Raw genomic sequence first — 14,474 nt, forward strand, 5'->3', positions numbered from 1 at the left:
GTCACTTTTTTCAAGTTTAGAAATAATTAGACACACTCGCAAGTTTAGGAATTTCTTTCTCGCAATTTGCAAGTTTAGAAATTTTTAGGAGTTTTTTCTGAAGTTCTATAATTCAGATATTTACATGGAAATTGTATAAAAATTTAGATATTTATGTATTATTTTTATTTTAAAAAATGATTAAAAGAGTGATCCAGTTATCTGGTCATTTATACGCAGTTCTATACCCAAACTTCTGTTCCAACGGTACGAAGGGAAGTAACTTAAAATCATTGACGTGGCATCACAAAGCATATAATCAAAGTGGCATCTTCTGTCTTTGATTTCAGCTAATCGTGGTCCGACATGATGGGAAAGCATATGCTACAAAAATACAGATAAATATTTTTAACAATGACACACCACCAAATCACTATAAGTATAAATAATATTAGTACGTTAAAGATAAAAAATTATTAGTTTTTGTTTTATATGATTTCGCATTCATTATATATACATAAATATGATTTCATTAAAAAGTTTTTGAACTTGAAATTTCTTGTGACAAAAAATATAGCAAATTCTATTATGATATACTGAAAAATAGTGGCTGGTTGGCGATAAATAAGCGTCGTATGTGGTCCAATTCATGTCACATGGCAACATAACTTACCATATCCATATACTTTCTGTATATGTGTAGATTCTTATCAATTGTTTTCCACTAGTTATATCATATATATATAACACAACCTATATATATGTGCAAAATGGTATCCAATTAATGATTATTGTCACCTAAAAGAATATGGCCAATTTCTAGTACCAGCAGCAAGTGATAAGACTTGTTCTCAACCGTGGTAGAATCAAAGATAATAGAAGGGAGATATTTGTAAGGCACCAAACTTTTGGGGCTAAATTGATAACGTATGGGGTCTAAAAGCAAAATTGTAAAGTTAAGGGGTGGTAACGTGAAGAATATTAAGACTACTATTAGAGAATAAATAGTGATTTGGTGATATCTGTCTTAGGGGAAGGGTTCTTCTTCGGAAACAGATGCGTTGCTTTCCATTAATTTGAAAAAAGGTAAAATAGTTTAAAAATCAACGGGAGAATTCGTTGTGGAAGCGAAGAGGAAGAACAAGATAAGAATGTTTTTTTTTTTGGAGAAATTGATTTGGTGTTGAAAAGGGTTTCGTGAAAGGTTTGCCTCTTTTGTTGTTTCTCTCGGGAAATTTCCAGGATTGACACGTCTCTTCACCCAAATCGCTCGCAGTCGTCATCTAACGTCTGCTTTAGCGTCTTCTAGGGTTAGGTTTTCTTTTTGAACAAAAAGTGGCGGAAGGTTGCAGAAGTGTCGGAGATTCTTTTCGGGGAAATTGGTGCTCGATTTGCGGGAAATTTGGAACTTTGTGGTTAAATCTTGGTGGGTTTTGGGAAATTTTTATCGATTTTCAAGCGAGGGTTTGCGGTTCTCCTGGTTAGGGCTAGATACTGGGTGCTTAGGATCCTTTACGAAACCAATCAGACAGGAAATTCGCTTGGTTTTTTATTGTTTTGGATTTTAGTCAACGGTTGGAGATATAAAGGGCTCTGTTCCTCCACAGATTTGCGAGCGAATTTCTAGGGAAGAGCTTTGATGTGGTTATTCCCTTGATTAGATCAGTCACATTTCTTGATTTGACTTTGGTTAGAGATTCAGTGGTAGAGAATTCTGGGTTTTCGGTGGGTAAGATGAGCTTGAGCTCAAGCTTGACCGACAGCTTCGCCAATGATGGCAAGCTTCTTCTCTGTGTTGCCGAGAATGGCCATTCTTTTGAATTCGAATGCAACGAAACTACTCCAGTTGAAGCTGTGATGCGTTTTGTCGAGTCTGTTTCTGGAATTAGCTTCAACGATCAGCTTCTTCTCTCTCTGGACATGAAACTCGAGTCTCAAAAGCTTTTGTCCGCTTACAGACTGCCCGCAAGTGACAGGGAAGTGTTTGTTTTCAACAAGGCTAGGTTACAGAGCAGCTCTCCAGCTCCGCCACTGGAAGAAGTTGATATACAGGAAGTGCCAGACCCTTTACTCCCGGCTTCAATGCCCAATCATCACCCTTTGGACGATGCATCTGATCCAGCTTTAAAGGCTTTACCTTCCTATGAGAGGTTATTCCGGTCTCATTCACTCAAAGGCCGTGCCATCTTCAAATCTACTTTTGTGAAGTATGAGACTTGTGAGAAGTTAATCAGGGAGCGGAAAGTGCAAGAACGAGCTGTAGAAGTTGCTACACGAAATCTGGACCAGTATTACCGGGTGATCTATCAGAATTTCCTTGAGTTTATGAAGCGGTATAAGCATCAACACCGTCTCCATTATGATTTGCTGATGAATTTTGCAAGGGATTTTGAGAAATTGAGGTCAGGAAAGCTTCATCCAGCTTTGCAGACTGATTCCAGGAAGTGCTTATTGGATTTCATTAAGGAAGATAGTCTGAAAAAGGCTGCAGAGAATTGTGGTAGCTCTCATAAGCAATTTGAGAGCAAGATTGCGCAGTTCCAGCAGATGTTTGTTGAGGTCAAGCGCAAGGTAGAAGAGTTGTTTGCTTGCAGGGCATCTTTATCGAATAAAAATTTAGAATTGGCCTTTAAGGATCATGAACGGTTCATTAACGAGCAAAGGAGCATTATGCAGTCTCTCAGGTATGTAAACATTCTACCCTTGTCTGGTTACTACATTCCTGGCCTTCTACATGAAAATTGGTTCGAAACAGTGCAGTTTGATTTTTTTGCATCAATGGCTACTGCTTATCATGCAAATCTTTTTAATTTTTGCATTCGGCATGAGATTTACAATGAACTAAAATGAATACCTGCTCGTATCTCGTCATGAAATGTTTTAGCCTATATTTTTTATGAACTTGTATATTTCAAGATCTATACTTTTTTGGTGATCGTTTTATATGAATCCCTTTACTTTTATGAAATTATTGCGAATTCTGTTCACTAAAAATTTTTGTTCGGATCTCGTCACAGCAAAGATGTGAATACAGTGGCGAAACTTGTGGATGATTGTCTGTCTTACCCATTGTCATCGTTGATCCGTCCCCACGATGCCGTTTCAGCTCTGGGTCCTATGTACGAGGTGCATGACAAGAGTCATCTGCCGACAATGTGGGCTTGTCATAACTCCATTTCAGAATTGCTAGATTTCTGCAAGAACAAGAAGAATGAGATGAACAGCTTTGTTCACAGTTACATGCAAAAGATAACATATGTCACATACATCATCAAAGATGCTAAGTTGCAGTTTCCCGTCTTTAGAGAGGCAATGCTGCGGCAAGATGACTTGTTTGCGGATTTGAAGTTAGTTCGTGGGATTGGCCCCGCTTATAGGGCTTGCCTTGCAGAAGTGGTGAGAAGAAAAGCCTCTATGAAGCTGTACATGGGCATGGCAGGACAGCTGGCTGAGAGGCTTGCCATGAAGCGAGAGACAGAGGTCAGGAGACGTCAAGAGTTTCTTAAAGCCCGAGGTCCATATGTACCTCGTGATGTATTGGCCTCGATGGGGCTATATGATACTCCTAACCAGTGTGATGTCAATATTGCTCCTTATGATACCAGTTTGCTCAATATCGACATCATAGACATTGATCGTTATGCTCCCGAGCATCTAGCCGGTTCACACTCAAAGCTTGCACCTTCAAGGAATTCACTGGCCATGTCAAGTGAGAGCTCGTTTTCGGGTGGGCATGAGGAGATAGCTATCGAAGCTTTGCACAAAGACAGTTATGATGAAATCTTGGAGGCCTGCGAATTAGTAGACGTAGCTGGAACCGGCAAGATGGAGGTTGAGAATGCGAAACTGAAAGCTGACCTTGCTTCCGCTATAGCCCGGATTTGTACGCTATGCCCAGAAGTGGAATATGAGGCGCTTGATGACAGTAAACTAGAAAGTTTATTGAAGGATGCTGCTGAGAAGACTGCAGAGGCGTTGAAGGCCAAAGATGAGTATGAAAAACATCTCCTCTCTATGCTCAAGGAAAAGGAAATGAATTGTGCTTCATATGAGAAACGTATCCGTGAACTGGAAGAACGTCTCTCCGAAGAATACTTACAGGGGCAGAGACATAGTAATAGTAAGGACGTGTCTGGCTTAGACCTTCTGCATACACAAGCTAACGAATATAAAGTAGAAACCTCTGCTGATGCAGAAACCAATATAACCCATATATATGCTACAGAACCCATGGATGAGGTCTCATGTGTTTCAAATCTTTCTGACAAACAACCGTATAAAGCTCGAGAGGGTATGGATGAAAATATGATGGATTCATCCTCGATGCTTAATCATCAGCTTGACTCGTCAATGGTGGAACCTCAGCAAAACGTTGAGAAAGGTGGAAAGTATAACGTAGTTACGGAAATGGGTGTGTCCCTATGTAGCAGCTCCACCTCTAAGAGCTTACCAAAACATCTGGATGTCGTACCTAGCAGTAGTAGTGTGGCAACTGAGCTAGGTTTGGATTCCAAGTTCAGTGATGATATTGTGCTGGATCTTAGAAATGAGCTGATAGACAAGTCCCATAAGCTGAGTGAAATGGAATCCAACCGTAACGATGCTATGGAAGAGGTTTCCAGACTAAGTAGAGAGTTGGAAAAGAGTCAGGCTCTTCTCAATGAATCCCAGGTGTGGCAGTTTTCGCCTTGTTTGCCTCTTTTAACTAATTTCCAACTCTGGTATTTATTCTCTGGCAGGGCAAGCTACTGTGCAGTTTTTTCTGATATTTATCCTCCGTTATTGTTCCCTTCTGCTAATGCTAGCATCCGATATTGATGTCTATTCTTTTGGTATCCCTAGTTTTTGTATTGGATCTAGTTTGAGTGATCTTTAACACCTTATAATGCTTAGTATCAATCATCTGGACAAGGAGTATGCAGAGCTTTTTCATTACCAGATGAACTTCTAGACCTTGCACATATGCAGAGCTTTTTCTCCTGTTCGATGTTTTCCTTCCTCTCATATTCCTAGTACAAATCTATCATTGAGTGAGCTAAAATTTTACTTTCTTGGCTGTAGATGAACTGTGCCCACTTGGAGAATTGCTTACACGAAGCAAGAGAAGAAGCTCAAACCCATCGTTGTGCTGCTGACCGTAGAGCTTCAGAGTATAGTGCCCTCCGTGCATCAGCTGTGAAGATGCGAGGCCTCTTTGAAAGATTCCGGAACTCTGTCTGTGCTGCTGGTGGGGTTGCTGGTTTTGCCGAGTCACTGCGTACTTTAGCTCAATCTTTATCCAAGTAAGTTCCTCAATCCATTGTTCTGTTTGGTGATCATCATTAATGTATAGTTATGACCCAGAAGAATTCCTTTTTGTTAAGCTCTTGACATGAATGACAAGGAACCAAATGGTTTATGGTTTGTTTCTTTTGCATTTTGGAAAATCTACAGTTCCATTAATGATAATGAAGATGATGGTACTGCTGAGTTCAAAAAGTGCATCCAGGTCCTGGCAGACAAGGTCAGCTTCCTCTCCAGGCACCGGGAAGATTTACTCGGAAAGGGCCAAAAGCTAGAAGCTGCAAATGAACAGCTAAGAAAGGACTTCGAAGAAAAGAAAGAGCTCGTGAAAACATTGTATAACAAACATCAACTTGGAAAGCAGGTAACTTGTTCTGAACCTAACTTCGGTTCTGATGGAATGAAATGTCTCAAAATGTTGTCCGGCATTGCCCTGCAAGTTTCAGTTATTAACATTGAGAATTGATGAACTTGTTGCAGGCAAACAAGGAAAAGATATCATTTTGTCGTCTCGAAGTCCATGAGATTGCAGCATTTGTGCTGAACTCGACAAGGCATTACGAGGCTATCAGCAGGACATGCTCAAACTACTACTTGTCTCCCGAATCAGTGGCATTGTTCACAGATCATCACCCGACCCGACCTGCATACATTGTTGGACAGATTGTCCATATTGAGCGCCAAACTGTGAAGCTTCCACCGTCTACAGAGGCTGGTTCAAACTGTCCCGAGATGGGTAAGACAGATCAGATTGGTTGGCCTGCCTCAGACAATGGCTTGGGTAATAACCTGATATCGTCGAGTTCATCGTCTTCATTGTCTTCACCAACAACTTCATCATCAAACCCTTATGGTCTCTCTCCAGGATGTGAATACTTCATAGTGACCATAGCTATGCTACCTGACTCTGCTATTCATCAACAAGCTTCCTGATCCTTCGCTTATTTTCCCTAGGCAGATAGAAGTGATGGAAGAAACCCTAAACCTGTAAATACTCTTAATTAAAAAAAGAAAAAAAAGAGAGAGACTAAACAAAACAGGCCCCTTTATGTTTTCTGGGTATTGGGTTTCATCGTCTTTCCATCTCTGTTTTCTTGTACAGGATATGATCACTGAAATCTTTTATCGTTGTATATGGGAAGTTTTACTCACACTGCTCTTTGAACTGTAAAAATAGAACAAGGGAAATGCCAAATTTATTATTTTTATCATCATTTTCAATATTTTTATTAAGAAAAATTTCAAAAAAACACCGAACTTTTCATAAAAAGCACTAAACTTTGTTTTTTGTTAAATAAATATTAAAGTTTTTAAGTGAGTAAAAAAATATTGAATTTAATCCAAAAACATGAACTTTTCCACATCGTCAACATCAATATCAATATCAACATCGTCTTAATACCAAGTTTATTTGGGGTCGGCCGCATGAATTCTTCTTTTCTACTCATTTCAGTTTTGCGTCATATTCTCTGAGATTTGCAACACATTCAAGTTATTCCTAATGACTCGTTCCTAAGTAAGTCTAGGCTTATGCCTTCCTCGTTTCTTCACTTCTATCCTCATACTCTCTAATTTTCTAACCGCAACATCGAACGGTCTACGTTTTACATGTCCAAATCACCTTAAACGCTCCTCGATGCTTAATCATCAGCTTGACTCGTCAATGGTGGAACCTCAGCAAAACGTTGAGAAAGGTGGAAAGTATAACGTAGTTACGGAAATGGGTGTGTCCCTATGTAGCAGCTCCACCTCTAAGAGCTTACCAAAACATCTGGATGTCGTACCTAGCAGTAGTAGTGTGGCAACTGAGCTAGGTTTGGATTCCAAGTTCAGTGATGATATTGTGCTGGATCTTACGGATTCTGTCCATCCGTGTATGTCCGCACATCCATCGCAACATCCTCATCTCGGCCGCACATATTTTGGACACATGTTGTCCTTTTGCCGCCCAACACTCACTACCATACATCAATGCGGGACTTATGGCTGTACAGTAGAATTTTTCTTTCAACCGTATGGGAACTTTGCGATCGCAAAGGACCCCCATGGCTTGCCTCTATTTCATCAATCACGCTTTTATCCTATGACTAACTGATAACATGTATTTTGGATAATATTTTGATATAGGATGTCTAGCGTATTTGACTCGGTTTTACATATTTGTAGGCATTCTAGGGCACATTTGGCTTCGATATTGGATAATTGTATTATTTGGAGTTTAAATAGGTTTCCACGCATAAAAAGAGCAAAAAGAGTGGAAAGTATGGACTACGGAATATCATGGACGAAACGGAAACATTTGGAGTGTTTACAGAGAAAACGTGAAGGTCAGAAAACGTCAGATTTTGCATGTCCAATAACTTTCACTCTATAAGTCTAAGTCTTCTGCTCTCTACAGCATTGGAAAGCTCTTCTCAATATCTACGCATAGACACCAAGATCACCTAAATCCGATATCGGAGTAGGAAGTTATGAGCGAATTTTCACAACTGATCAGAGACATGAAACAATCGTTTTGAACTTGGTGAAACAATCGGTTCAGCTTCGCAGAATTGGAAAATTTCTCAGAAAGTGAAAACGATCGGTTTGGCTTGACCCGAAATGATCGGTTCGATTCCCAGATTCGAGAATACTTCCAATTTTCCCAAACCGAACGGAAATAAGAGGGGAAAACTCTTAGGTCGAAATCATTCAAGCTTTACACAGAGAATACACCAAGAGCACAAGAAAAGGGGGCGATTATCAAGAAGCAAGAGATCAGAGTAGAAGACGAAGATTACGAAGGCGGGAAATCGACTAAGCATTCTTCCTTTGCTTCTATTTTACGATGTTTTGTATTATTGATATAAACCCTCCTGACGTCTCGATGTTTAACGAGTAGTTCCTTTACTGTAGGTTAGAGATTTGCTATGTAGGGATCTTTAGTATGATCCGCATGAGATTGTCACATGGACAGAGTCATGACTTGAATCTCATACAGCGGTTCATTCCTGGATCCTCATACCTGAGATGTCTAGAGTATCTGATATGAGGAATGGCGTGTCTTGACTGCGTCAAACGTCGTCTTTAACCGGATAATTATAACGGCGTTGATTAGATACGTTCACGAATCATATGGAGATAGTAGACGTGCAATATGAGACTTGTCACCTTCTTAATAGGAGAGATATCGTTGGACCCTCTCGTGAAAGTCGGACTATGAAAAACGCGTGGCCATGCTATAGATGAAGTTGCATCTATTTTATTAGTCGATTTGCCAAGACGAGAAAGCGGTTGAACTAACATCCCATGTAGCTCGGTCAAGTCCTCCATCCCATGCATGTTATAGTTTCATGACAAACTGATCAAAACTATCCGGCAAGGATTGAAGAACTAGGTCTACTGCCAATTCACGACTAACCTCCAACCCTAGTCTGTCAAGATCCTCTAGATAACCCTTCATCTTGAGGATATGAGTACTCACGGGTCAACCATTGGTCATTTTTTACCAGGTTCTTAAGGACGTTAAATCGCTCGACCCTTGCCTGTTCCTTGAACATAGTCCTGAGATGCTCGATCATCTCGAAGGCATCAAATCTTTCGAGTTGCTTCTGCAACTCAGCCGACATCCAAACATGTTTAGAGTGTTCGATACATACTTAGAGTGTATCCAAACATGTATAAAGTGCGTCGAAACATAATAAGAGTGCATCAAAACATGTTTAGAGTGCATTAAAACATTTTTAGAGTGCGTCGAAACATATATAGAGTACGTCGAAACATGTTTAGAGTTCGTCTAAACATGTTTAGAGTGCAACCAAAACACGTTTAAAGTGCGTCCAAACACTTTTAGAGTTCATCCAAACATGTTTAAAGTGCATCGAAACATTTTTAGAGTGTGTCGAAGCATATTTAGAGCGCGTCGAAATATGTTTAGAGTTCGTCTAAACATGTTTAGAGTAAGTCCAAACACGTTTAGAGTGCATCCAAAAAGGTTTAGAGTGCATCAAAACATACATAGAGTGCATCCAAACATGTTTAGAGTGCGTCGAAACATACTAAGAGTGCATCCAAACATGTTTAGAGTGCGTTGAAACATAATAAGAGTGCATTAAAACATTTTTAGAGTGCATCGAAATATATTTAGAGTGTGTCGAAACATGTTTAGAGTTCGTCGAAACATGTTTAGAGTGCATTAAAACATTTTTAGAGTGCGTCGAAACATATTCAGAGTACGTCTAAACATGTTTTGAGACACCAAAACACGTTTAGAGTGCGTCCAAACACATTTAGAGTGCATCCAAACATGTTTAGAGTGCATCAAAACATATATAGAGTGCATCTAAACATGTTTAGAGTGCGTCGAAACATACTAAGAGTGCATCCAAACATATTTAAAGTGCATTAAAACATTTTTAGAGTGCGTCGAAACATATTTAGAGTGAGTCGAAACATGTTTAGAGTGCGTCCAAGCACTTTTAGAGTCCATGCAAACATGTTTAGAGTGCATCGAAACATTTTTAGAGTGCATCGCAGCATATTTAGAGTGCGTCGAAATATGTTTAGAGTTCGTCTATACATGTTTAGAGTGAGTTCGAACACGTTTAGAGTGCATCCAAACACATCTAGTGCCTCCAAACACGTTTAGAGTGCATCCTAACATGTTTAGAGTGTGTCGAAACATGTTTAAAGTGCAACAAAAGATGTTTAGAGTTCGTCAAAACACGTTTAGACTGCGTCGAAACGTACTTCGACTGCATCCAAACATGTTTAGAGTGCATCGAAACTTATTTAGAATGCATCCAAACATTTTTAGAGTGTGTCGAAACATACTTAGAGTGCATCCAAACATGTTTAAAATGCGTCAAAACATAATAAGATGCATCCAAACATGTTTAGAGTGCATTAAAACATTTTTAGAGTGCGTCGAAACATATATTGAGTACGTCGACATTTTTAGAGTGCGTCGAAACATATATTGTGAGTGCACCAAAACACGTTTAAAGTGCGTCCAAACACTTTTAGAGTCATTTTTAGAGTGCGTCGAAACATATATTGAGTACGTCGAAACATGTTTAGAGCTTGTCTAAACATGTTTTGAGTGCACCAAAACACGTTTAAAGTGCGTCCAAACACTTTTAGAGTTCATCCAAATATGTTTAGAGTGCGTCAAAACATACTTAGAGTGCATCCAAACATGTTTAGAGAGTACCGAAACATTTTTAGAGTGCGTCGAAACATGTTTAGAGTGCATCTAAACATACTTAGAGTGCATCCAAACACGTATAGATTGCGTCCAAACACAATTACACTGCATCCAAACACCTTTAGAGTGCATCCAAATATGTTTAGAGTGCGTCGAAACATACTAAGAGTGCATCCAAACATGTTTAGAGTGCATTAAAATATTTTCAGAGTGAATCGAAACATATTTAGAGTGCGTCGAAACAGGTTTAGAGTTCGTCGAAACATGTTTAGAGAGCATTAAAACATTTTTAGAGTGCGTCGAAACATATTTAGAGTATGTCTAAACATGTTTTGAGTGCATCAAAACACATTTAGAGTGCGTCCAAACACATTTAGAGTACATCCAAACATGTTTAGAGTGCATCCAAACATGTTTAGAGTGCGTCGAAACATACTTAGAGTGCATCCAAACATGTTTATAGTGCGTCGAAACATAATAAGATGCATCCAAACATGTTTAAAGTGCATTAAAACATTTTTAGTGTGCATCGAAACATATATAGAGTACGTCGAAACATGTTTAGAATTCGTCTAAACATGTTTTGAGTGCACCAAAACACGTTTAGAGTGCATCCAAACATGTTTAGAGTGCATCAAAGCATACATAGAGTGCATCCAAACATGTTTAGAGTGCGTCGAAACATACTTAGAGTGCATCCAAACATGTTTATAGTCCGTCGAAACATAATAAGATGCATCCAATCATGTTTAAAATGCATTAAAACATTTTTAGAGTGCGTCGAAACATATATAGAGTACGTCGAAACATGTTTAGAGTTCGTCTAAACATGTTTTGAGTGCACCAAAACACATTTAAAGTGCGTCCAAACACTTTTAGAGTTCATCCAAATATGTTAGAGTGCGTCAAAACATACTTAGAGTGCATCAACACATGTTTAGAGAGTACCGAAACATTTTTAGAGTGCATCGAAACATTTTTAGAGTGCATCTAAACATACTTAGAGTGCATCCAAACACATTAGAGTGCGTCCAAACACGTTTACAGTGCGTCCAAACATGTTTAGAGTGCATCCAAATACGTTAGAGTGCATCCAAACACGTTTACAGTGCGTCCAAACATGTTTAGAGTGCATCCAAACATGTTTAGAGTGCGTTAAAACATACTAAGAGTGCATCCAAACATATTTAGAGTGCGTTGAAACATACTAAGAGTGCATCCAAACATGTTTAGAGTGCATTAAAACATTTTTAGAGTGCATCAAAACATATTTAGAGTGTGTCGAAACATGTTTAGAGTTCGTCGAAACATGTTTAGAGTGCATTAAAATATTTTTAGAGTGCGTCGAAACATATTCAGAGTACGTCTAAACATGTTTTGAGACATCAAAACACGTTTAGAGTGCGTCTAAACACATTTAGAGTGCATCCAAACATGTTTAGAGTGCATCAAAACATATATAGAGTGCATCTAAACATGTTTAGAGTGCGTCGAAACATACTAAGAGTGCATCCAAACATATTTAAAGTGCATTAAAACATTTTTAGAGTGCGTCGAAACATATTTAGAGTGAGTCGAAACATGTTTAGAGTGCGTCCAAGCACTTTTAGAGTCCATGCAAACATGTTTAGAGTGCATCGAAACATTTTTAGAGTGCGTCGCAGCATATTTAGAGTGCGTCGAAATATGTTTAGAGTTCGTCTATACATGTTTAGAGTGAGTCCAAACACGTTTAGAGTGCATCCAAACACATCTAGTGCCTCCAAACACGTTTAGAGTGCATCCTAACATGTTTAGAGTGCGTTGAAACATGTTTAAAGTGCAACAAAAGATGTTTAGAGTTCGTCAAAACACATTTAGACTGCATCGAAACGTACTTAGAGTGCATCCAAACATGTTTAGAGTGCATCGAAACTTACTTAGAGTGCATCCAAACATGTTTAGAGTGTTCGATACATACTTAGAGTGTATCCAAACATGTATAAAGTGCCTCGAAACATAATAAGAGTGCATCAAAACATGTTTAGAGTGCATTAAAACATTTTTAGAGTGCGTCGAAACATATATAGAGTACGTCGAAACATGTTTAGAGTTCGTCTAAACATGTTTAGAGTGCACCAAAACACGTTTAAAGTGCGTCCAAACACTTTTAGAGTTCATCCAAACATGTTTAGAGTGCATCAAAACATACATAGAGTGCATCCAAACATGTTTAGAGTGCGTCGAAACATACTTAGAATGCATCCAAACATGTTTATAGTCCGTCGAAACATAATAAGATGCATCCAATCATGTTTAAAATGCATTAAAACATTTTTAGAGTGCGTCGAAACATATATAGAGTACGAACTCTAAACATGTTTCGAGTGCACCAAAACACATTTAAAATGCGTCCAAACACTTTTAGAGTTCATCCAAACATGTTTAGAGTGCGTCAAAACATACTTAGATTGCATCCAAACATGTTTAGAGAGTACCGAAACATTTTTAGAGTGCATCGAAACATGTTTAGAGTGCATCTAAACATACTTAGAGTGCATCTAAACACGTTAGAGTGTGTCCAAACACGTTTACAGTGCGTCCAAACATGTTTAGAGTGCATCCAAACATGTTTAGAGTGCGTTGAAACATACTAAGAGTGCATCCAAACATATTTAGAGTGCGTTGAAACATACTAAGAGTGCATCCAAACATGTTTAGAGTGCATTAAATGATGCGGAACCGAGGACCTTTGCTCTAACTAGGCGGGTGGAGACCGCGACCTCTAACCAACCGGTAGGAATCAACCTTGGCACAAGTCTAAAGACTGCCGCGACCTAGACCTAACGCCGTGATTAGCAACCTTGGTATGCGAAGGCGCCACAAACGGTTATGACTGTCCGTTTGATAAGCCGGGTGAACGCCACAGATAGAAATCCGATAAGTTCGAAAATAGTTCACAAAGAACTAAAAGAGAATACTCTCACAAGTTTGATTGATGAAATCTGTGTTTACAAATGAGTTTAGTTCACCTATTTATAGGAGAACCAAGACAATACCAAAAGACATAAGAAAACTACAATAAGTGCTAGTCTTCCTAAAACTTTGGAATTATTGGAAAAACAAAGCCATAATTGTGTTGGACTTTGACTTGAGTAGATTGGAAGCAACATTAAAGGCTTGAAGACTTGAATTTGCAGAATTTGTTTGGCATTTTCGTCATGGACTTGGGCTGCAACATTTGGGCCTTCATTTTGGGCTTTCTACACTTGATATCATGTTGCAAATGGGCTGGACTTGTGTGTGACTTGATCCAATGTCATTTTCCATGTGTTCTTGGCCCAAACAGTCAAGAAAGAGCCCGTTTAGAGCAGCTTGAAATTTCCTCGCTTTTGATCTCGTCATTGGTCCATCCGGCAAGACGACGCGATCCATGTTGCTTTCGATGTCCTCATCATTCCCCTCCTCTTGAAAAGGATTTGCCCTCAAATCTGTCTCTGCATAAAAACGAGTCAAGTCACTAACGTTGAAAGTTGAACTGATGTTATACTCACTCGGAAGATCGATCTTGTATGCGTTGTTATTGATTTTCTCCAAAACTTGGAACGGTCCAACTCCCCTAGGCATCAGCTTTGATTTTCTTTCCTTTGGGAATCTTTCCTTACGCATATGAATCCAAACCCAGTCGCCAGGTTCAAAAATCACTTCCTTTCTTCCTTTGTTGGCATGTCTTGCATATTGCTCCGTCTTCTTTTCTATGTTCAACTTGGCTGTCTCATGAATCTGCTTAACAAACTCAGCTTTTCTTTTTCCATCAAGGTTAGCATGTTCAGAAAATGGCAAAGGAATCAAATCCAATGGAGTCAAAGGATTAAAGCCGTAAACAATTTCGAAAGGTGAAAAGTGAGTAGTGGAGTGAACTGATCGGTTGTAAGCAAATTCGACATGAGGTATGCATTCTTCCCAAGTTTTAAGATTCTTTTTCACAATGGAACGCAAGAGTGATGATAGAACACGATTCACAACTTCAGTTTGTCCGTCAGTTTGT

General features: G+C 39.0%; 1 protein-coding gene across 1 annotated transcript; it reads left to right on the forward strand.

Moving 5' to 3' along the window:
• The first annotated feature begins 1,022 nt into the window (after positions 1 to 1,022).
• LOC104815517 (autophagy-related protein 11-like) lies at positions 1,023 to 6,413 on the forward strand. The gene is made up of 5 exons (XM_010543931.2): positions 1,023 to 2,663; positions 2,997 to 4,650; positions 5,041 to 5,261; positions 5,413 to 5,626; positions 5,743 to 6,413. The coding sequence occupies exons 1-5, from the start codon at positions 1,714 to 1,716 to the stop codon at positions 6,193 to 6,195; spliced, it is 3,492 nt and encodes a 1,163-aa protein (XP_010542233.1). The 5' UTR covers positions 1,023 to 1,713; the 3' UTR covers positions 6,196 to 6,413.
• The last annotated feature ends 8,061 nt before the right edge of the window (positions 6,414 to 14,474 follow it).

The sequence above is a fragment of the Tarenaya hassleriana genome, unplaced genomic scaffold (genome assembly GCF_000463585.1).
Source record: "Tarenaya hassleriana unplaced genomic scaffold, ASM46358v1 Cleome239, whole genome shotgun sequence".
NCBI lineage: Eukaryota > Viridiplantae > Streptophyta > Magnoliopsida > Brassicales > Cleomaceae > Tarenaya > Tarenaya hassleriana.